Here is a 24,255-nt window from a genome sequence, read left to right on the forward strand (position 1 = left end):
ACTGGATGTGGCAGGACTGGAGAGCTTCAATCTGCTCCGTTGATTGTGGGATTGCTTTGCTCTGTTGCATGCTTCTTCCACTGTTTAGCATGCATGTAGTCCTGAGTTGTAGCTTCACCAGGTTTTTACCTCATTTTTAGGTATGCCTGGTGCTGCTCCTCTGTGGAATGTGTAAGAGCAACACAGGACAGACAGAGGTGGAGATCCATGACAATCAACCTTCTGAGAAGAAGATGACACCAATGAACGAACGGTGCTTTTCCTGGCATGCTCTCCTGAACTCTTCTTGAACCAGGGTTGATTCCCGGGCTTGATGGTAATGGCAGAGTGAGTGATATGCCGGGCCATGAGGTTACAGATTGTGGTTGAATACAATTCTGCTGCTACTAATGGTCCACAGCGCCTCATGGATGCCCAGTTTTGAGCTGCCACACAACGCGAGTATCCTCAGTGTGAAGACAGGACTTTGTCTCCACAAGGACTGCGCAGTGGTCACTCCTACTAGTACTATAATGGACAGATGCATCTGTAGCAGGTAGATTGGTGTGGATGAGGTCAACTAAGCTTTTCTCTCTTGTTGATTCTCTCACCACCTGCCACAGGCCCCATCTGGCAGATATGTCCTGCAGGACTCAGCCAGCCTGGTCAGTAGTGGTGCTACTGAGCCATTCTTAGTGATGGGCATTGAAGTCCCCACCCAGAGTATATTCTGTGCCCTTGCAACCCTCGGTGCTTCTTCCAATTGGTGTTCAACATGGAGGAGTACTGATTCATCATCTGAGGGAGGGCGGTAGATGCTAATCAGCAGGAGGTTTTTTGCCCGTGCTTGATCTGATGCCATGAGACTTCACGGGCTCCGGAGTCAATGTTATATCCAATTACCTTTTGAAAGTTAGTGTTGAAGCTGCTTCCACCAGCCTTTCAGGCAGTGCATTCCAATCTGTTTTCATAAGTATCTCAGGGACACATTGGAGATTTCACTGGCAAAATCAAATCGCAGTAATGCTATTCTCCTTCCCCTCATTTCCATGGCTATTAGACACATTCCCTGGGCCAAGTACATGCAAGAGACTTATCTCTTGGCCCCTTATAGTGCTGAGAGTTTTTACTTAGAAGTTTCTTGGATCTGTCTCTCTCTCTTATTCCCTATCAGTGAAAGATCTTGCATCAACAAGTTGTTCTCATTGAGATTGGAAATTGGAGGCATTACGATGAACCCTTGACACACTACTCCATAGCATGACACATGTGCGAATCAGCCCACTGCGTTAGCTGTATTGCCATACAGATACAGTGCTAAATTCCATTCAGCACTATTATGATCCCCATGAAAATCAACAAAGCAAAAGAACCAAATTTACTGAACGCGCCAATTAAAAAAAAACAAATGGACAAGATTCCGCTTTTATAACTTTTACTGGAACAATCAGACCAGAATCAATAAAAATGAAACATGGATTAACAGACAGATCACAGTCAATATATATATATAAAATTACACATTATCTATCGGACACAACAAAGATAGATCACACGGTTTTACTGGGCAGCCCGCTCAGCATAGGGCACCAATTACAGCCACAAAGTCCTTCAAAGCTCTGAAATTCCTCAGGTAGATCTCCAGCTCCTTTCTTCCAAGATGCAGCCACCAATTCCCATCCGACAGCCGTTCCCTTTCAACCCGAACTCCACGGGTACGGTCTTCACCAAAACAGCATGCTTCTCCAGAACCTCCTCAGCTCTGCTCACGACAGTCTTGATGGCGTGGATCCACTAGTAATACCTGTAACCGAGTCTGCCAGTGACAATCCTATGCACTGTATGGCCGAGTCTGGTTGAATCAGTTACCTTAAGTAACAGAAAACAGCTGCAGCAACTCATATTTGCCAGCTCCTTCACTTTCTCCAGCCTGCCTGCTCTCCACGCCTGTGTAATCTAAGTTTGGATGGCTATGTCTTTTGATCTGGTTCCAACCATTTCTGTTTCCCCAGAAACTTGAAGTGTTAGTTTCCCTTCCAGTTAGGGTCTGTCTCAAAAAACAGGCTTTGAAACCAGGGTCAGTGCACCTAACAGAACATTTGACAAGTCATCTGTTTAGACAACAGCTCACTCATGCTGCCCTTCTGGTCCTGCAAAACCGTGGATTCCATCACTGTATGGATCAAAGCAAAAAATTTGGTGTGCTCTGAATCTCACAAAAAAGTGTTTAGCCATGATACAAATCTCAACATCTGTTTTTACCCAGGTTTTTATATACTGCATCACAGTGACAGGATGGTAGTTACATTGCACCTAAACATTAAACAAAAAGACCTAACGTTAAAAGATCTCAGCATTTCCAACTGATGTTATAATCTAGAATGCTACAAGGTGCTTTTACTCCCTCCTCCTCTATATCTGTTTGGGCCTGTTGACCTGACGTTGAGCCTTCAAATTCTCTCCTGCCTATTTGGTTTCCCTCTTTTCTGACTGTACCATGTCTCCTTCTTGCCCAGTATAGCCCGTTGATGAACCCTGCTACTCTTGTTCTTGCAGGATACTCAGGGAATACTCTTGGGATGTAGGATTGTACTAATCTCTGATTTACAGTGAAATTGGTTTGCTCTAATGTAGGTAATAGTTCAGTATGACAGCATAAAATGACTGATTTGCTTTACCCCAGTGCCAGGCATGAGAAATATAACGCAGTGAGCAATCAAAGGGCAAGTGCGGAAGAAAGAATGTTCAGCCTTGTGCCTAAGGCACTAACATCAATATTTCATTTCTAGGTGATGGCTGGCTAAAAGAAAAAAAAATCCAACTTCCTTACAATGACCTTGGTGGATCAGATGTTCAAATCAGCTCTTATACTTTGCGATTGTTTTTAATAAATTGTTCCCCTCAACTGAAAGTAATAATCCCTAAGGCTGTAATAAAAAAAAAGTGAAACCATTCCTTTCCCCTCCAAGGCCATAAAAAAATCTGTCACACACATGAAGCCACACAATTTATATATTTCTAATATTCCAATTAATATTTAATGGAGGAGACAAAACTACAGCCAAATTAAACAGATAAACAGTGCCTCAAGGCCCTGGTATTGGCACATGGTTGCAGAGTTAAGTTCCACCCATTATTTTGTTAACAGGTACCACGTTTTGATTTAATTGTTATGTTTCAGCATGATTTCACTACTAGGATTGAGGAAATTGTTGCTGCTTTCCAAAAGGTACATTATTTTGTGTCAAAACAATGGTGTTTGTAAAATGTGGCGTTAGTTATAGTTCTATTAAAAACAGACACAGTGGCCTAGAAACTCGATGGTGCAGCATCCGATTTTCAGATGCAAAACTGGCACCTAACCATCCAATATGGTGAACAGGCTATTACGTGCTGGAAGTGTGCGTCCCACTATATTCCTAAAATCAGAAAAAGAGGGCGTCCAGGGCTCACATTGGAACAGCAATTAGACCCTTTGTTTCAACATGTTATCAGTGTTATTCCGTTTATTTAATGATCTTCTCATTATCCGCCCGACTGTGTTCAGGAAAATCAGGTCTACATGTGACCTAACCAATGTTCCTCAATGGGTCTGCTAGAGGCTGCCACCAAAAAGCAAGTTTAAAAAAAAGCTTGACTGGATGTATCAGTCCCCTCTTCCAAGCTCTTGTCCCTGCTCTCCCAGTCATCCCCATGATTCCTCTCCTAGGATCTTCCTGAGGCTTGCTGCCAGCAGTACGTCGGCCTAAAATTGAAATCCACTTCATTAGAAATCTGCCTGGGGCAGCCCAGCTCATGGCTGCAGTTCACTGGTCTTGTGAAAATCTCATTAAAAAGGAGGCCCAGGCCCAATATCGAGTGGGCCTTGGGATCATTCCCTATGCCCAGTTTGTGCTGAACGATTGTCACAAAGCAGTTTCTAGGCTGATCAATGTTCTGACTGTAAATTGAATGGAGAGCTTCCACAAGTGACATAATTGAACAGATATTTTAAACATGATTAATAAATTCAGATCTCAGACCTCCTTTCTCTATATTTTCTGGTCACAGGACTCTGAAGGAATTGACATCATGCTTGGTGTGTGTGCGAATGGGCTTCTCATCTACAGAGACCGATTAAGAATAAACCGTTTTGCTTGGCCCAAGATTCTCAAGATTTCATACAAAAGGAGCAACTTCTACATTAAAATCAGACCTGGAGAAGTAAGTGATTTGTAGTTCAAGAATACCTGATTGTACTGTAATGGGTCTTAGGATCCACATGCAAATAAAGTACAAGGATATGCTCTGGCCAGAATCTTATGGCCCCCAAACGAGTGGGCTAGTGGGGGGGGGGGAGGGGGGACTGAAAAATTGAGTGGGAGGGGGAGGGGGGGGGGGGGGGGGGGGGGTGCTCCCGATCTTCTCCTGCCCCCTTTGCAATTTTAAATGGGGCGGCGGCGAGCAATGGCCCACCCACCCCAGGCCAGTCAAGGACGTTAAGTGGTCAATTAACTGGCACTTAAGGGCCTCCTCCCACTGCAGCGGGTATTTTACCCTTGGTGGCCGGTCGGCGAAGGCCTCAAGAACCCCACCTAGTAAAACTATGCAGCTTTCTTGCGGGCTGGGTAGTGGGGGGGGGGGGGCGCCCTCCTGATCGGGCACCCTGTGTCCCACGGAGGGCCTCCCCCGAAGCCTCGGCTGCCCCCAACACACAACACTACCCTCCCCGCTCCCAACCAATTCCCCCCTTGCCTCATCGAGGCCCGGCCGATTGTCCCCGACAAGGCCCTTTTTTCCAGGTCTGTCCTTCCTGTTGCCTCCAATAGCTGGGTGTAGTCCCAGCAGTGTCCAGCGCTCCCGGTGGCAATGCTGGGATTAAGAGCTGTCGTACCGCTGATTGGCCGGTAGTTCCATTCGGCGGGACTTCCTGCCTCAAAGAGTTGGAAGTCCCGCCCAAGATCAATTAAGGGCCTGGGGAGCGAATAAACCTGGCCTGGCTGCATTGAATTGTAGTAATCCTACAGTTCCCCTGAAATCAGTTAAGTGGATACACCTAAAGATTGAACCTGGGACCTTGCTGGTCTATAGGAAAACATACATTTCTTTATTTGAACTATACAACCAATAGAGGATATTGTATAGTCAAGTATGGCATCCTAAGAAGTTTCTCTGAAGACTGAAAATCATTAGCGTTAATTATCTCGATATTCAGGAATGAAATCAGTTTTCCCAGAAGATCTTTTGATTCATGCACCCACTTAGGATCTTTACTAGGATACACAATTGTGAACAGATGGTAAAAATAGTAAACCTACAAAGCACAAAAAGGTGTATTTATATAAATCACAGTAAACCCATAAGCTCTTCCCAAGCAGATACTCAGTGACCTGTACTGGTGACATGACTGATAACTGCAAAGGGTGTACCCATTGGTCATCACCCACATATTTTCCAGTGATAGGAATAGGAGAGTAGATGTGCCAAACAGGGTTTGTAGAACTTTCCTCTGAAGAATGCTCTTGGGGCATTTGATTATTGTAAAGCAGGGTTGTATCAATTCTTTGATCTTGTCGTTTTGAATGTTGTGCCGTATTCTTTCAGTATTTTCAGTATTGACAGCACATTGCTACAATCCTTACACTTTTGTTTTGACAGATGATACTTGCCAGTTTTACAATTCCTATAATTTGTGCATGAGGCATTAAGTACAGCTATTGAATTCGACAGTGTTGATTTATTGAATGCTTACTGTACTTCTAAAGGCTCCAGTCATGAACACATGGAAGTGTGAAGACATTGTTCATGAGCTTGTGCTTGAGGGCACTGCCTTGCGATGTTTCTCAGCAAACCTTATCTTGTGTATTGGCACCAGTGGAAAAGCGTTCCACGGTTGCAGACCTGAAACGTTAACTCTGCTTCTCTCTCCACTGATGCTGCCAGACCTGCTGAATGTTTCCAGCGCTTTCTGTTTTTATTTCAGATTTCCAGCATCTGCAGTATTTTGCTTTTATTACCACAGTGCCATGTAGCTTGGTTTAAACTCTGTTCAGCAACATGGAACACAGTTGTTCACTGCTAAATAACAGATATAAATGCTTTTTGCACTTGAGTTACATTTTATGCCTGTGCATCAAATGGTTGCAGAACAGCCACAAATAAAAAGGAGCAGAAATTGGCACGAAGATATTTGGTCCCTGTGCAGTAAGATGTCTATAGTCCCTGCAGATGTTTTGCTCAATGTATTTTGTTGAAATGAAGTATGCAATGTGATATTAGAACATTATGGGAATTGTGACTTGATATCTGTATGTCCTCCTTTGAAAACAAATGGTGGCAGTGCCTCCAATGCTGCTTCAGTACCCACTATAATATCTTCCCAGGAGTGTGGCATGATGTTTGTGCGTCCTCGATACTGGGAGAAAAGAATTCACTGCTACTTATGAAATTTCCACGCAGAAACAAAGCACAGCTTGTACTTTTTGGTGATACGAGGGCAGTAACATTCAGCCAAGACATCTTTCAAAAATACAGCCCTCCATATTAATTTTCTTTCTCCATTTGTGAAACTTTTTGGCCTTGTTTTTCAGACCCCAGTGAGGCCAGGAGTGGAAGCAGGTGGGCGCTAAAAATATCACTGGTGGACTGTGTGATCCTGCCCTGGGGCATTGTCGCGGAGGCGGGATTGGGGGGGTTTGGGGCAGCAGGGCCACCCGCCCGCATGCTGCGGGTAGCGAATCCAGCTTGTTACGGGCCAATTAAAGGATCCTGACTGGGATTTTCCAGTCAGCTTCCAGGTTCCCACTAGCAGTGGGGGCCAATTTAACTGTCTGAAGGCAGCCTCCTGGCAGCAGACCAGGGGAGGCCAGTGCTCCAGGAAGGCCTGGAGCCTCCTCCCTGCAGGTGAAGGTTGTTAATTAGGGTCTTAGTTGAGCACTTATAAGCAGACACTCACTGAGACTGGTGGAGGGTTAGTGAGGAGCTACATGTTTGTAATCCTTTTATTCTGCACAATGAATGTGAAACTGAGTAAATATAGGCTCCAGCATTATCATTCCATAAGCAGCTTTCAGAAGTTTAACACTCCCTCCCCCCACAACTCCCACCACTACCCCTCACCTCACAGGAGTTGCGTGGCTGCAAAAAACATTTTTTAGTCTAAATATTAAAAATTTGGAGAGAGGATGGCTCCATTTTGAAGTGCCCTCTCCCTCACTCGCATTCCATTTCAGCCTGCTATTCCTTTCAAGCTGGAAAGACTGATTGGCCCTCCAGCTTCATGAGCCCACCCAGCGTCCTTAATTGGATGACGAGCCTGCCATCTGGCCTTTTGATTGGCTGCCTTGGGGAAAATCACAATGATTGACTGGCCGGAATTTTATGTCTCTGGGAGCAGGCTGGGAGGCAGAGGGTGTAAATTGGGTGGGATGGTGGGGGTGCCGTGCCCATTGCCTACTTGCACCCACTGTTATTTTACCAGCAGTGGGGGAGGTGGTGGGGGGATCGTCCTGCTGCCGCTGGTATTTTACCAGCAGCAGATGGGCACTCCGCCACATGGGGAGGCCACCCAGTAAAAACTGGTGGCCATGGTGGCGTGGGGGTGGGTTCCTCCTGATCAGGCACCCTGTGCCACCCCTACTCAGGACCGCCACCCCCCCCCCCCCCCCACTTCACAATCGAACATCCCCCCCTTCCCCAGGGCCTGCCTGATTGATCCTAGCCTCTTCCATGGCTGCTGCTCTAGGGAGTGCTGCTGTCCCAGCAGTGGCCACCGCTCCTGGTGGCACTACTGGAACGTAAGAGCGGCCAGCAGCTCTTGGAGGCGGGACATCCTACCTTAGAGGGGCAGAAGCCACGACTGCAGGCAATTTATTGCCTGAGGACTGTAAAATACGGTCGTGTCTTCCAGGGCTGGCAAAGGCAGGCTTGCTCGCAACTTTCCAACCGGTGAGCTGGGCTAATGCCTCCTCATTAAATCCCGGCCACTGTTTCGCACACAGTGTGGGCCAAAGACCCACATTTGAGCCTGATGGCAGGATTCAGAATCCACAGGGAAAATCCTGGCATATGTGTCTTACATATAATAATAACAGTTTTTGGTAAAAGCAATGTTACAGTTTAAAAGTTAGTGATCTGAATCTGCCTTTGAATGATGAATTCGATAGTTATAGTGCAATATGTTTGAAATCACCACATAGCTGGCCTGTACTGTTCACAGTGATTTCCTGCCAATTACTATGTGGATAAAACCCAACACATGCAGCAGCACTAGCCTGTTGCATATGTAAATTGAGATCATTTGAAATGTTAAAGATTGTAAAATAGAAATCCTGGGTTGAGATATTTTTAAGTTTTTACGGCAGTTCATTCCAGAGCTGATTTTTCTTTTGGTCTTTGTTTTATTCTCGGGACGTGGGTGACGATGGCAAGTAGCATTTATTGTCCATCCCTTCTTGTCCTGAAGGGATTAAGAGTTAGCTACACATTATGAAATTTATATTTTGTATAAAAAACTTTCTCAGGGTGTGGGCATTGTTGGCACGGATAGCATTTATTGCCCATCTCTAATTGCCCTGAGAAAGTCGTGATATAACTGAATAGCTTGCTAGGCCACGTCAAAAAGAGCTTTAAAGACAACCACATTGGTGTGGGACTGGAATCACATTTCGATCAGAATGGGTAAGGATGGTAGGTTTCCATTCCTGAAATGCATCAATGAACCAGTTGGGTTTTTACAATAAACTGGCAGATTTCATGCAAACATTTTTTTAATGACAGCTCACATATTGCCAAATTTATTGAATTTAGTTTTCTAACTCACCGTGTTGAAACTTAAACTCATGACATTTGCCTTGTTAGTCCAATATTTCAAACAGCAAACTGCCATGCTTTTGGTCTGTATATAATTTTTGTGGCTGAAGCCTACAGCACAGAGCCCCCTGAGCATTTTATTTTGTTTAAATGTTTAGGGGGCTTTGTTGCCTTCCTTGGGAGTTTCCAGGCAGGCTCAGTTACTGTTCCAAAAATATTTGCTCTGGAACTGGTGTGTTGAAGGGGAAGAAGATTTGTGTTTGCGTCAGATGAGATCACTAGTTTAGACTACACTATTGTGATGTAGTCTTTGTGAAGCTGGCTTCGTTTTCGCATTGTTTTAATATTTTTCATACACCAGTTATGGATGCAAATTACATGACTACGGTATTGAGAAAGCAAATGTACAAGTACCAAATAAAAAGCTTCCAAACAATGATGTAGTAAATTACCACATTTAACAATTCAATTAACGCTAATGGGTAACATTTAATGACAAGTAAATAGAAATGGTATTTCTGCACTAAAGTATAGTCTACTGTGCTATACATGCTGAAAAACAGGTGCTAAATTATGCCTTTTCTTCCAGTGAGCTCTTTCCATTTCTAGCAGACTGCCAGACGGTGATCATATTCATTTACCGTGTATTACTTGTAAAATAGTCACCATTCAAATATTGATGTCACTATGACAAAAGCAGAGCTTTTGTTCTGTGTCTCTTCCCACTCCCGCACTGCAACTTCTGGAGTGCCCCAAGGATCTAACCTTGGCCCCCTTCTATTTCTCATCTTCATGCTGGCGCTGGGCAACATCATCTGAAAACACAGTATCGGGTTCCACATGTATGTGGACGACATCCACCACCTCTCTCTCGAGCCCTCCACTGTCTCTAATTTGTCAGACTGCTTGTCCAACGTCCGGTCCTAAATATTGGGAAGACCAAAGCCATTGTCTTTGGTCCCCACCATAAACTCCATTCTCTAACACGGACTCCATCCCTCTCCCTAGCCACTTTCTGAGCTGAAGCAGACTGTTCTCAACATTGGCGTCCTATTTGACCCTGAGATGTGCTTCTGACTACATATCCTCTCCATCGTTATAAATGTCCACCTCTGTAACATCACCTGTATCTGACCCTGCCTCAGCTCAGCTGCTGCTGAAATCCTCATCCATGTCTTTGTCACCTCTAGACTTGACTATTCCAATGCCCTCCTGGCCATCCTCCCAGTTTCCACCTTCCATAAACTTGAGCTCACCCAAACTGTCTTGCCCATATCACAACTTGCACCAAGTTACATTCTCCCATCTCCCCTGTGCTCGCTGACCTGCATTAACCTATGATCTGGCAATGCCTCAATTTTAAAATTGTCATTCTTATTTTCAAATTCATCCATGGCCTAAACTGCCCCTAACTCTGTAACCTCCAACAGTCCTACAACCCTCTGAGATCTCTGCACTCCTCCAATTCTGGCCTCTTGCACGTTCCCAGTTATATTCATTCTGCCATTGGCAGTCATATCTTCACTGCCATGGCCCTAAGCTCTGAAATTCCCTCCCTATACCTTCTGCTTCTCTATCATGCTTTTCTCCTTTAAAACACTCCTTAAGACCTAACTCATGACCAAGATTTTGGTCATCTGACCTAATATCGCCATATGTGGTTCAGTGTCATATTTTGCTTTATTATGACTGGAGTTGTGGTGGTGGCCCCGCCCAACGGCTAAAAAGTCGGGGGAGAGCCTGTCTCTGTCAGGCCTGGAAGCCATGCTGCAATTTGGCCCAGGCCCTTCATTGGCCTCGGTCAGGACATCTGCCCTCTGGAGACAGGACTTCCTGTCTCCAAGAACTGCTGGCCAATCAGCGGGTCAGAAGCTCTTCAGTCCCAGCAGAGCCACCAGGAGCAGTGGCCACAGGACTGCACCTAGCAGGAAGAGGATGATGGCCGTCGCCCTTCAGAAAGGTAAGTGGAGTTCGGGCCTCGCCAGGGACAATTGGGGTAAGGGGTGGGGGTAATAGTTTTAGCAAGGGTGGCCCCTGTTGCTGGGTGGGGGGGGGGTGCCCTCCATGGGGCACAGGGTGTCCAATTAGGAGGACCCCCATCCAGCTCACAAGGAGGCCACCAGGTATTACTGGGCAGCCTTCACAGGTGCCAAAGTGCCTGACCAGTGGTGGCAGGAGGAGGCCCTTAAGTTGCAATTAATTGTCCAGTTAAGGGTCTCAATTGGGTTGGGGCAGCGGGCCGTTTGCCACCTCCTCTGCCACTAGTAAAATAGCAATGGGGGCGGGTAGGCGATGGGCATATCACCCCCATCTCCCACTCTATTTTACGCCGGCCCCCTCCCTCCCCCACCCGCTTCGGAGGGGTGGGCCATAAATTTTCTGCCAATTTGTGAAGCACCTTGGGATGTTTTATTATGTTAAAGGTGCAGTGTACATATATATGTTGTTCTTCCTAATTCACCGCAAGGAGATGTTAGTGAGCCACCTTCTTGAACTGCTGCAGTTTGTATTGTTAAATTGAGGAAATTTCTGTGTTATATTTTTTATATGGCTTTAGATAAGGTAAATTTTAATTAAAAGCCTGGCCTTAAGCAAGCTGTAACTGGAAAGGAGTTCATTTGTATGTGTCAAGACAAGGAACAATATGTAAAAATGTCCAGATGCTTCCATAGTTTTAATGAGAGGCGGCACACCTTTATCACTTGTTAATAGTGCCAATGTCTCTACCCATGCTATTAAATTAAAGTCTGTCCTGTGCTTGAGCAATCTTTCTGTTAATGTATTCAAGTTTGCGAAATGGAGAATATAGACAATATTCATCATCTTTATTGAATGTTTCTTGAGAATTTATGCTTGAGAAGAAGGTAGTTAATGGTCTATAAAGTTAACTGACCTATTAAGCTCCCAGAATGGCGGGGGGTAAGTGCATTGGCATTTCTGGCTGGAAGTGTGCTGCCAGTCGTATTGAGAAAGGAGGTAGTGCTGGTGGTACGAGTGTAAACTGGCAATATTGGAAATAGAAAACAATTTACGTAAAGTAGGGACCCGCACTGCTTCTTTGTAGATTTTCGAATGCTTCAGCATGTGCTGAACTTGCACAGCACAAAGTGGTGCTAACCAGCAAGAAGGCCCCATCGCTACACAAATGTGGAGCCAGCAGGAAAGTTTCTACCGAACCTACATGAAAACACGTGTGTGCCCCCCCCACTCCCCCAACCAGCCATCTACTGATCACTCGTTCCTCTTCTCCTGACCATCCCAAGCATTCCCACCCCCTGACCTGGTGAGCAACTGATGTGACGTCAATTGATTTTTTACTATTATGGACAACTGTTGGAAGCCAGGTAAAGACACTTGTTTTCTCCTGGTGTAATGCACTGATAATATAGAAGGTTTACGCTTCAACACACTCATATTTTGCTTTGTTTTCCAGTATGAACAGTTTGAAAGCACCATTGGTTTCAAGCTTCCAAATCACCGAGCTGCCAAGAGACTCTGGAAAGTCTGCATCGAGCACCACACATTCTTCAGGTAAATAGGAAAGCAAGGGCTATCATTTGTAATGCCTGTAGAGAATTATTAGATGTATTGGGAACCGATTCAAGAGAATGTTTTTAAATTGTGTCAGTACATTAGAAATTCATTACAATTCTGCTCTTGGGTGCCATGTAAAACAATGAGTAATATGCAGTAGAAAGAGTGCCTTTCTGTACTTTTTCTGTCAGTGAGGGATCCCTAATAATACATACAATATTGGAAGTTACATGATATTAGAATGCTCTTATAATTTAGTTTAAAATATATCAGACAGGTATTACTCGTGCACGTTGAACACACAACAGCACTATAGCTTGATGTGTATATTTCCTGTTAAAAATATTTTCTTCTGCATCTCTCTCTATCTCTATCTGCCTGCTTCACTCTGAAGGTTTGCAGTCAGTGCTGTGCATGCTTCCTAATCTCTGCACAGGTGGATTATATCATCCTCCACAATTTGCCTTGCCCTTTCTCTCACATCAAGCAGTGTTTTCCTGCCTTACCTGCATCTTGATCTATTACCATCAATGTTTCCAAATAATGACAATCACAGTAACCATCCTTGAGATTAATGTGCCCACGATGTGTCATTTTTCTCAACATAATCAGCCTCATCGCTTCTCTCTTTTGTGCTAGCTCCAGTACTCCCTCATTAGTCATTATTTTAATCCAACAAAAGTCTGTCATGCCATAACTCAAACATTTCTGATCATCTTTCTTCAGGATTGAAGATTCAGTTTTCAGATCCGTGTTCATTTTGATATTTGTTGGGGCGGAGATCAGTTGAAAGGACTGTACAAGTTACCTGTAAACTGATAGTTACGACCAAGGCGGGCAGAGTGCACTGTCTTTTCTAGTTCCACTTCTCCACAGGTCACAACATGTATTTTAAATATTTACCTATTCCTGATCAGGTCAATCATATAATCTACTCTTTATCCCAGAATAAAGTACACCAGCCAGGTTTCTTTAATGAACAACAAAATTATCAGTTTATCATAAAAACAAGACATCCAGTAACAAAGCAAAGCATTAATACACAGATTGAAATAGAAAGTTCTCTTTTTAAATACCCCACATTCATATACACACACACATACACACAAGCAGGTTATGAAAAAATAAATAAATTTTCTCTGCAGAGTTATTTTACAAAAAATAGACACAAAAAGAATACTTTGGCCAAATACTTGATAATTCTTGAAGAAAACAGATGAGATAGGTTGTGTCCCAAAATGGCATACAACCTGGTGTCTGAGAACACATTGACAGGTCACTGGGATCTTTTCTTGAGCAGTTCTTTTCAGGCAGCACGAGGATTAATCCAGTAGGTTTTTTCAGCTTCTCAGGAGAAATGTGGCATCAGGAGTTGTAGCTCTTACACACACTGAACTCTCAGGGCTTTTCAGAGAAGAGAAGAAAGAAATGAACTGGGTGTTTCTCTCTTGGCAGGCTGGACCCCAACTAACTCAAAAGTCCACAACCCAGCCACAAAGTTAAAACAATATCCCAAAAGCGACCACCTGACCATCATAAATCTTGACATGTCACTTCTCTTGTAAACATCTTCCCCAAATCACCAAGTTTTCTGCTGTTTATTGAGCTTAAGGCATGTGACTTCCAGTAAGGGTGGTTTTCGAACAAGACCTCTCAGTGACCCTTGTTAAAAATAAACACATCCATGGAATCTTTTCAGTTTTAAGCACAAGTCCTCAAAAATTTTTTTAAATGGAAGCACTTTCATAACATTGTCAATTGTATATCCCCAGTCCAAGATTTTAGAATGGAGGACAGACCTCTTATGATGGTCTCCAACCACAAACACTGCCTAATCTTCAAAATAAATAGCAGTGGTATGGTTATTCTCCTTCAAACCTTTCGCTCTTTGTTAAATTCTAAAATATCTATTTGCAGGCACTGTGAGGTCACCTGCCAAACTTAAATTTCTGGTTCAAGTCATATGTACATGGTTTACTGAAAGTTCTTAAGGAGTAAAAATATAACACTTTCCATGAATCATATCTTGCTCATTCAATAGAATCATAACCACATTTTCTTTCCAAGCTTTTGAAAACACAGCTTTGAGGGCAGTAACAATTCTTGTCTGTTGGGTACATGTCATGACCAGTGTTTATTTGTTAGTGGTTGAATGTTGATGCTGCTGTCTGCTGAATATGGACATAAATAGTTTTCTATTTTGCTCCCTCTTTTTTGTTTGTTCTGTTTGTTCCTATTTCTGCCATCTTGGCAATGAACTTTCTTGTGACAAAAGTAGAGTCTTCATTTTGCATTAAGTAGGGACATTTTATGTACATAATTTCACACAGTTTTGAAATAACTAGTCAGAGTGGATTCTGACTTTTAAAAATTTTAAATGGAGACTCAAGTTAAATTGTCTGCGAGATACAGGCCAGGCTTTTCGATTCTTAATATTTTAAGGGTAGCAAACCCTTATCCCAGCTGCTATTCAAATTATATATAGTCAAAATGTTGATACAAATGCTCAAAGTATGAGCATTTGTTCATCGATCCATTCAATGTACAATATGCTTCATTGTATCCTTGGAGTCTCCGGAGGCTTTTTGCTTAGGATAAGCACTGAAGATTTCTCTCCTGTTTAGCTCTGTTCACTTGTGAAGTTGAAATCAGTGAGACTAACTGAGGAATTGCCCGTTGACTCTGAAAAGTCTTGCAGATTATTGAACTGTGTAATAACTATGTTCTAATTCCTTGTGGACTGATTCCATCGTTATTGTTTTAAGTCTAGTTTCTTGCTGTGTTTTACTGCTGCTGTCTATTGTGTTATTTGTAAATTACTGTGACAATTAGTTTTAACTTGAACTTAGTAGGCCATCAGTGTGGCCTTGCAGAGTAGAAAGGAGAGTGTGGTGGACATTTCAAGTGATTTCCAATGCATTACACTTCATCTTGGGGGAATTAGCATTGCAGATGTTGTTTATATGAAGCTCAGCCTGTTAAAACCTAAAACTAAGCATACCTCTGTCTCTCTCCCTCAATCCTTCTGCTTTGCAACTTTGTCCATTGGGAAAAAAGTTTCTTCCAAAATGTATGTCTTTGACCATGCTTTGCTACCATGGCTCTTTCTTCTACAGCTCACTGATGTCTGTTTTATACCTGTCCAAATCTCACTTCCCCTCACCACCCTCCCCCCCGCCCCCTTTACTACATTAAATGTTTATATAAGTGCAAGTTATTGTTTTGTTCTATGATAATTGTACAGAATCATTTTAATTTAGACTGCTTATAATATTTAGCTTAAAGAGAGTTATGGTACCAACATGTTTACAAGTGGGTGTTTGTATCATGCAGTATATTTTTTACAAAATTAGTCCTTTTAAAAAAAGATCATCGAATTACATTGTAACAGTATTCATGAGGCAATGTCAGAAAATCATCACAAACTAATGCTGTGCACACTTTTCTTGAAAATATTTTTTACACAACAATACTGTCCTTTAGATGAAGAAAAATCATCTGGTCAACTCACAGTCAAATTGGTCACTTTATGTTTTAGAGATTTAAAAGACAGACCTCCCCCCACCACCCCCTTCCCCATCAAGAGATGAAGGCATTCAAGTGAAGATAGGATTATATGAGAGAATTACTCCACGTAAAAGATTTTTTAAAATGATTTTCTTACAACAGTGTAATGATGGATCCCACAGGTGTACCTTTCCAAGGCCAGTGACTCACACAAATGCTCACTTACACCTTAATGTTTTATGCAGTGAAAATCCTTGCTGTGTCTATTTAACCACAAATTTGAAATATTGTATAAATAAAGTTGTTTGCTACCCTTTTTTGAGTTTATGGCTCCTCCACTAAGCAAATTTTCCCCATATTTCTTTCTCTGATTTTGTCCCCTTGATGTTTCCCATGCTTTCCCCCGCCATCACCAATCTTCTCACCTCTGAGAGAGCAAGGTGGAACCAGCAGTTCTGAGCCTTTGGCCACAGCCAATCCCACTGTTGGCTCTCTGCACCAAACACGCATGAGTGAAGACTTCAGTTGTTTTTTGTTTTCAGCTGTGGAAACAGCACACAATGCTGTACTGCTTGTAAATCTTTTAATAAAGGGCTTGCAATGAAACTGAGGACAATATTTTCAACCAACATGAATAATTATACATTTTTGATAACAGAGCTATTCATAAAACACTCTGATTTACAATGAAAATAAAAGAACCTTCACCAAGACATCTTTTCAGTGTTTATTGCAGTTTCTAGAGATAAATGAGAATGCAATTCTTTTTAGTTATGTTGGTGTACTAGACAACTGTTAGAACATTTTTCCTTGGAGAAGAGAAGGCTGAGAGGAGATTTGAAAGAGGTATTCAAAATTATGAGGGGTCTGAACAGAGTAGTTGGAGAGAAACTGTTCCCACTGTTGAAAGGATCGGGAACGTGAGGGCGCAGATTTAAAGTATTTGGTAAGAAGCAAAAGTGACATGAGGAAAATCTTTTTCACGCAGAGAGTGGTTAACGTCTGGGAATGCTCTGTCTGAGAGTGTGGTGGAGGCAGGTTCAATTGAAGCATTCAAAAGGGAATTAGACTGTGATATGAAAAGGAAGAATGTGCAGGGTTACGAGAAGAAGGCGGGGGAATAGAACTGAGTGAATTGCTCTTTCGGCGAGCAGGTGCGGACATGATGGGCCCAATGGCCTCCTTCTGCACTGTAACAATTCTATGATTCTGATTCTGTACAGTTTCTCTGTTAAACAAAAGATCCTGAATTGCAATTAGATGCAAATCAGAGAAAACATTGGATTTTTAAAAGAGGAGCTAATACTGGAGCTTTAGTGACTTTAACAATGGTCATCACTTGGAGTCAGTAGTATCCGTAAGGCAGTTCTTGGAAAGCTGCAGAGAAACACTATAAAATTGCTGAGCTGAAGAAACATAGATGTTTAAGGTGGCTTTTAAGGTGAATAAGATGGTTATGCCATTGGCCCAGATGTTGCAGTAATAATGACAGCGGAACTGTCTGCATTCCCCATCATTACTCCTCTGAAACTAATGACAATTTCTGGAGTTCATCCTTGCGCAGTTAACTGCAAAAATCCACAAGCAGTTGTCAGTGATTCTGTGCTTCTCCATAGGTTACACTGTTGCAGTTCCTACAGCTTGCAATCAATTAGAAATCACTGAGCTGATAAGAACTTGCCTTTTTACTCTCTAATATCATTGTTAAAAACCCCTGAAAAAGTTACATGTTGTTATTGATGTGTAACTGGGTTTTTAATGGCATACAAAGTCAGACTAGATGCAGGATGTTCCCGATGGTGGGGGAGTCCAGGACCAGGGGTCACAGTCTAAGGACAAGGGGTAAGTCATTTAGGACTGAGATGAGGAGAGATTTCTTCACCCAGAGAGTGGTGAACCTGTGGAATTCTCTACCACGGAAAGCAGTTGAGGCCAAATCATTAAATATATTCAAGAAACAGCTAGATATAGTTCTTAGGGCTAAAGGGATGCGGGGATAAAGCAGGAACAGAGTACTGAGTTTGGATGATCAGCCATGATCGTGTTGAATGGCGGTGTGGGCTCGAAGGGCCAAATGGCCTACTCCTGCTCCTATTTTTTCTATATTTCTATACCTAATACTGAAGAACCTCTAGCTATTTTTATATTTGAGTAGCATAAAATGTTTCCATGCTGTTTAAAAAAAAAAAATCAAGTTTTTAAATGTAATTTTTTTACAATTTGATATTTCATCTTGTGTATGTTGCAATAATTTATTTCACATTCTGTAAAATTCATAAAATAAGTAAAAGATCATCAATGCATTTAACTTTCTGCTTTGTGCTCTGTGTGACTACTTCAATGTGATTGGCTGCTTGCTCTGCTGATGACATCATTGTTGCTAGAAGCCTGGAGATCCCCTTAAGTTGGTGCCCAACTCAAACTAATATTAAGAAAGGAGAAATCCATGTATAAGGCTCTTTGTAGATCTTCATAGGCAGCTTTCTTCAAGGTCAGTGGCAAGCACTGTCACTTCATCACTGATGGCAAAATCTGAGCCAGGACCAAGCCAATTGTTTCAGGACTGATAATCCTTTCAAAACTGCTGTAAGATCTTGCTCTTTTAGAAGGTGGCCTTTGCCCGCTTTATCCTCCACAACTATTGCCCTATCTCCAACCTTTAAGACTTTCAAATCTGTTACCGCCACCTAACTTCATGCTCATTACTCCCTCTGTTCAAATCCCTTCAATTTGGTGTCTGGCATGGCTGTGGCACTGAGAGTATCTTTGTCAAAGTCACCCCATGCATGGTATGTTATCCCTCCTGTTCCTTCTCGATACCCTTAACCCATGTCTTTCCATCTTTAGTCCAGGTGTTCTTTCAAGCTCTACTCTGCAGAAACTCCTCATCATTCTAAATTCCATCATCCAGAATTCCACTGCCTGTATCTTATGTGCACTTTCAGTTGAGACATTAAGCCGAGGCCCTGTCTGCCCTCTCAGGTGGACATTAAAGATCCCACAGCACTATTTTGAAGAGTAACCTGGCCAATATTCATCCCTCAATCAACATCACAAAAAACGGATTATCTGGGCATTATCACATTACTGATTGTGGGAGCTTGCTGTGCACAAATTAGCTGCCACATTTCCTACATTATAACAGTGACTACACATCAACAGTACTTCATTGGCTGTAAAGCTTTTTGGGACGTCCGGTGGTTATGAAAGATGCTATTTAAATGCAAGTCTTTATTTTAATTTCCATTCACTCTTTGCCACAATCCTTGCTGAAATCTATTATTCATCCATCCCTCAGTACACCAACTTCAAAATCCTGACAAATCTGTCCATAGACTCACTTCTCCCTACTCCTCCAAGCTTGTGTCCCTGCCTGCATTCACCGTGGAATTCACTTCCTAAGCGTCTTTGCATCTCTACCTCCCTCTCCTCCTTTAAGATCCTCCTTACCACCACCTGTTTGACCAAGGCTTTAGTCATCCTAATTTCTTTTGTTTATTATCGATTTTAGCCTGATTATGCTTTATGAAGCATTGTGAAACTTTTTCTACGTTAAAGGCGCTAGCTAAATGCAAATTGTTGACACATCTCTTTGTAAGTTGCAGTTTATTTCGTCAGTTACTTAGGCAATTGTCAAAAATGTTCTCAGTCTTTTGTATGGAGTGACTGTGTTCATTAATTTCCTTTTAGACTTGTCTCCCCTGAGCCACCTCCAAAGGGATTTCTTGTGATGGGTTCAAAGTTCCGTTATAGTGGCCGTACACAGGCTCAAACAAGGCAAGCCAGTGCTTTAATTGATCGTCCAGCACCATATTTTGAACGCTCCTCAAGCAAAAGATATACAATGTCACGGAGTCTAGATGGAGGTATGTTTTTTTATATATATGCACTAAGCCAACTGAAGTATTCATCAAAGCTGTCTTCAATTATGTCTGCACTACAAAAAAGTGCAGTGCATAAACTGGAGGAGAGTCTTAGAAATCTGTGTCTAGGAGAAAGCCATTAAACTCACAATATCTGTGGTGCTGCATCCTTCTCCGGAGCTATATCCTCTGATCCCATTTCCCTTCTCTTTGCTCCATACTGTTTCATGAAAAAGAAGAAAAATAGGAAAGGGTGCAATACACTTTTGTCCCCTAAATGGAACTTCCTCCTACGTGTAAAGTGCTGCGATGTAAATAACTGCAATTATTATGTCTTTTTGAGTTTACTTTAATCACTGAGCTATATTGGATTTTCCAGTCTACCAGTGCATTTCTGTTTTAAATGCTTGGAGATGATTTTCTTTCAAAGCGTACACCTGTTACTTTGTGACTCTGATCAAATATTTTTGAGGGTAAATGAATGGATTTCTAGATGAGCTTTCATGATGGTGCACCAAGATTTCACCAGGGTGCAAATGGCTTTACATGGTACATGCAATGATCTTTCCAGCCAAGAATGAAGAAGGAAGTTCAACCATTACAAAAAAGGAAACAAAAAGGCATTAAGGACAGGTCAGATGTGAATGAGCATTTTTTTAAAGCGCCAAATCCGTTCTAGCACAGTAATTGCATAAGGTGAAGAACCTAAAAGAAAATTATGGTTGCAATACTTAAGATGCAACTTTAATAACGTCTTGACCTCTACCTTAGTAGTTTTCTGCAATTGAAATGCAAGGGGTTGAACAGGATCCAAAATTTGTATTGAGGCAAAACGTGTTTGAAAAATGTGAAGGGACACATTTTTGTCACAAGAGAAAACAAAAGTTGTTGTTGTTCATGAAATACAGATGCTACTGACAATGACACAATGTTGCTTGTAGTTCTGGGGACCCTCATAAAGCTGTAACACATTTTATTCATGAACAGTTTCTCGTTTAACTTTTATCAGCTATTCAAACTATACCAAATATCACAATGAAAGATGTCCAGTAAACCGAGTTTACAGAGGCTTAATTTGGCATTCAAAAAAAATTTTGATTTAACCATTGAGCCAAGTTCCTCACATTGTTAGTACAAGAAGTGTACGTGATCTCCCTGTCTCCTACTGTGATGCAGTAACATATTATATAGCACAGCTGGTTTATTATTCCAGATTAAATGTAGCTTTACAAATGTGTAAATAGGCCCTGTGTACACAGCAGGCGTCTCCATATCTAAAGTCTGGGATTAATTGTGCAGGCTTCTTTATTGCTTACTATTAGAAATTACAATTTGGCTATAAAAGCGATATTGATGTTATCTCATGTCTTTCAAATCACAACAATGGTATTCAAAGGTAGCAGCATTAAACTTAAATGTGTGCTAGCTTCAAACCTTTTCTTTTTAAAAATAACTTATGCTCTAAACATATGAAAGCCCACTATTTTGCAACACTCTGGCAAAGGTGCTACAGTAGTGATTGTGTACAATCATGAGTATTGTGTTCATTCACAAAAATAAAAGACTCAGCTGGGAAACACCACAGTATGCTCTCTCTCTCTGTCCCCCACCCCCCGACACCCCCCATGCCTAGAGTGAAGCATCCATTCTGCTTATTCCACACCTCTTGCTAAACTCAGAATTTTACAGAACAGGAGGCCATTCAGCCATCACACCTGTGCTAGATCTCTTTAAAAAAACTATTCACAATTCTATTCCTTAACTTTCCCCATGCCCACTTAATTTATTTATTTTTCCCTTGTATATGCACTTCCATTATGCATTCTGCTTTCATTACTGTTTCTGAGAAGTCTTTACATGTTTTAACAATCCTCTGCATTAATAATTCTCCTGTCGTCTTTATTATTTTGTTAGGAATCTTAAATTTATGCCATCTAGTTATTGACTCACTGACAAATGGAAGATTTACCTTTTTCAAAACTTTTTAAAATTTCAAACACATTATGTGATACAGACTTTTTTGAAATAATTATTCACCTGTGAACTATCCCTTTTAAAGCAGAAAAAGACAATAACAGGTTGCTGCATCATCTTGGCAAGTGAAAGAAGATTGCAGATGAATGAAGTGAGCTCTACCTACAATCATTAATTCATAGTACTCCAGCACAGTAATGGTCATTTAAAGTGGCCCTATTTTGCACAGACTATTATGTTTTTCATGCAAGATTATTATAGTACATGTCAGAAATAAACCCATCTTGTTCTATCAGTGAGATAAAGCTGTAGCATAAAGACCTTAGTATTTTCTCCACCCCTTCAAAGCCAGGGAGAGTGAATGCGGAAGTCAAACTGCTAGGGGAAAGATGCATTTGTACTGTTATTGTGAACTGCTTTTCAAAGAGCACACTACAGCAATGTGATATAAAATATTTAACTACAAGTATGCGTGATGGTACTACTGGGGAAATCAGATCCAACATGTTCATATTAGTGCACTTATAGTAGTTTAAATGACTCGTTTGATATGTCAAAAGGGCAGCACAAATCAAGCAAAAAAGCTGAAAAGGAATGAGGGCTGACTGTTATATAAACCCAGTGGAGAAGTTATGGCTTCTTCACTTGAGCAGAGAAGGTGAAGAGGTGATGTGATAGAAATCTTCAAGATTATCAAAGTTTGAAGGAAAAAAATAATTGTTTTCACTGATTAATGAGGCAATAACAGAAGAACAAATTTATGATAAAAAGAATTAAGGTACGATTTAAAAAATAATTCTTGAGATGTGATGGTTAGAACGTGGAATTCTCTGCCACTCTGTCGAACCAGAGTTTATAAATTCCTGTCATTAGGAATTGGATAGTTGCTTGAAAAATAGAATATTAAAATTAATGAGTAGGATAGTGGGATTGTGTAAGCAATGGTGAAGACTTAATGGGTCTGTTTCTAGTTATAATGTTCTTCGATTCTATTACGACCAGGTGAGAAGGGGTCTAGGGTTCCCTCTCAGCCTTCACCTGGTCTTACCGTAACAGGGTTTTATTTTAAACACACCATTTTTTTTATCTCCCCCTTAGTGAATCCTTGTTCACTGCTTTCCAATTGTAAGGCAAAGAAACCAGCCAAACAGGTTTTCTTAGGTTTAAAGAAGAAAGGTTGAACTTTAATAAACTTAAACTCTAATTCGGTTAATGCCTATGGATACATGACGCAACCATGCTGGCATGCATACGCGATAAACACACATGCAGATAGAGACAGAAAACAGCAAAAGAAATAAAGTGGAAAAGTTTGAGGCAATATCTGAAGATGGTTTTGATTACTGTTCTTTGAACACATTGTAGAGTCCATGATTGTAGGGAGATCTTGCTTTTTGTTGGGGCCCAGTATTCTTCTTAAATCTTGTTCGATGTAGGAGATTTTTCCCTCTTGAGGTCCATGTCTTCAGTGGATTTGGAGTTCTGTGAGAAAGAGATGGGAACAGACAGGAGAGGTCTTCTCAGTCCAGGAGCAAACAGTCTTTCCCTCAAACTGTCTGTCTGTACAATTCAGAAAAACTCAGGTTGCCCAGCATGTTAGTCATGTGACTAGCTAGTTTGACCAAGTCTGTTTGTGGATTCGGCCATCATAGCAGTCATCCTGGAATGTGAGCTTCCTCACCTTCAGTGTCTGGTGATCAAAGTCCATTGTGGCTTGAATGTGTCAGGGAATGGCCCTTTGCCTTTACAAGCACTGTCTGTTAGTATGTAAATGTCTTTTCCAGCCACGGCTGATCTGTTTAACAAGTCATTTCCTGGCTGCAGCAACAGTTAAAAATCCATGTTCATGTGACAAAATTAATATGCCTCAGTCTTGGCAAATGGGGGTCTGCATGACAACTCCATGAATCTATCTTGCTGGCATATTAGAACTAATATCAGTTTCATTTTTGAAAAGATGCAAATGCCAGTTTTTACTTATTCAACGAATGAAATGCAGGCTGGAATTAAATTGCAATCCTGCATCTGTGTAAATTTATGCAGTCTATGTATGTTTGCCTCCAATATAGGAAATCATCAATTGCTTGGACAGTGCTACACAGGATAACATAGAATATATGGCATAGGAACAGACCATTCGGTCCAACCAGTCCATGCTGACATTTATGCTGCACACAAAGTCTCCTCCCATCTTTCCTCATCCAAATCTATCATCATAACCCTCTATTCTCTTCTCCCTCATATGCTTGTCTAACTTACCCTTAAATGCATCGATTTGCTTCAACCACTCCCTGTGGTAGCGGGTTCCACATTCACACCACTCTTTGGGTAAAGAGGTTTCTTCTGAATTCCCTATTGGATTCTTGGTGACTATCTTATATTGATGGCCTCTAGTTATGTTCTTCCTCACAAGTGAAAACATTCTCTCTCTATCCACTCTATCAAAACCTTTCATAATTTAAAGACCTATTATGTCACTCCTCAGCCTTTATTCAAGAGAAAAGAGACCCAGCCAATATTATAGAAATATAATTGAAAATAAGTTTGATGTTGTATAGTATCAATTAAAGATAGGATATGCAAGTGGGGATGTAATGGAGAGATTGGT

At 41.7% G+C, this 24,255-nt stretch overlaps 1 protein-coding gene across 14 annotated transcripts in view; it reads left to right on the top strand.

The window, feature by feature from the left end:
- Positions 1-24,255, top strand: part of LOC137378208 (band 4.1-like protein 1) — a 312,011-nt gene that overhangs the window by 245,051 nt on the left and 42,705 nt on the right. For all 14 annotated transcript variants that reach the window (XM_068048399.1, XM_068048394.1, XM_068048403.1 and 11 more), the window contains exons 9-11: positions 4,030-4,182; positions 12,203-12,300; positions 19,501-19,676. In XM_068048399.1, coding sequence (XP_067904500.1) covers positions 4,030-4,182; positions 12,203-12,300; positions 19,501-19,676 — 427 coding nt within the window. The remainder of the gene's footprint in view (positions 1-4,029; positions 4,183-12,202; positions 12,301-19,500; positions 19,677-24,255) is intronic.

This window comes from Heterodontus francisci, chromosome 16, assembly GCF_036365525.1.
Source record: "Heterodontus francisci isolate sHetFra1 chromosome 16, sHetFra1.hap1, whole genome shotgun sequence".
NCBI classification, from domain to species: domain Eukaryota; kingdom Metazoa; phylum Chordata; class Chondrichthyes; order Heterodontiformes; family Heterodontidae; genus Heterodontus; species Heterodontus francisci.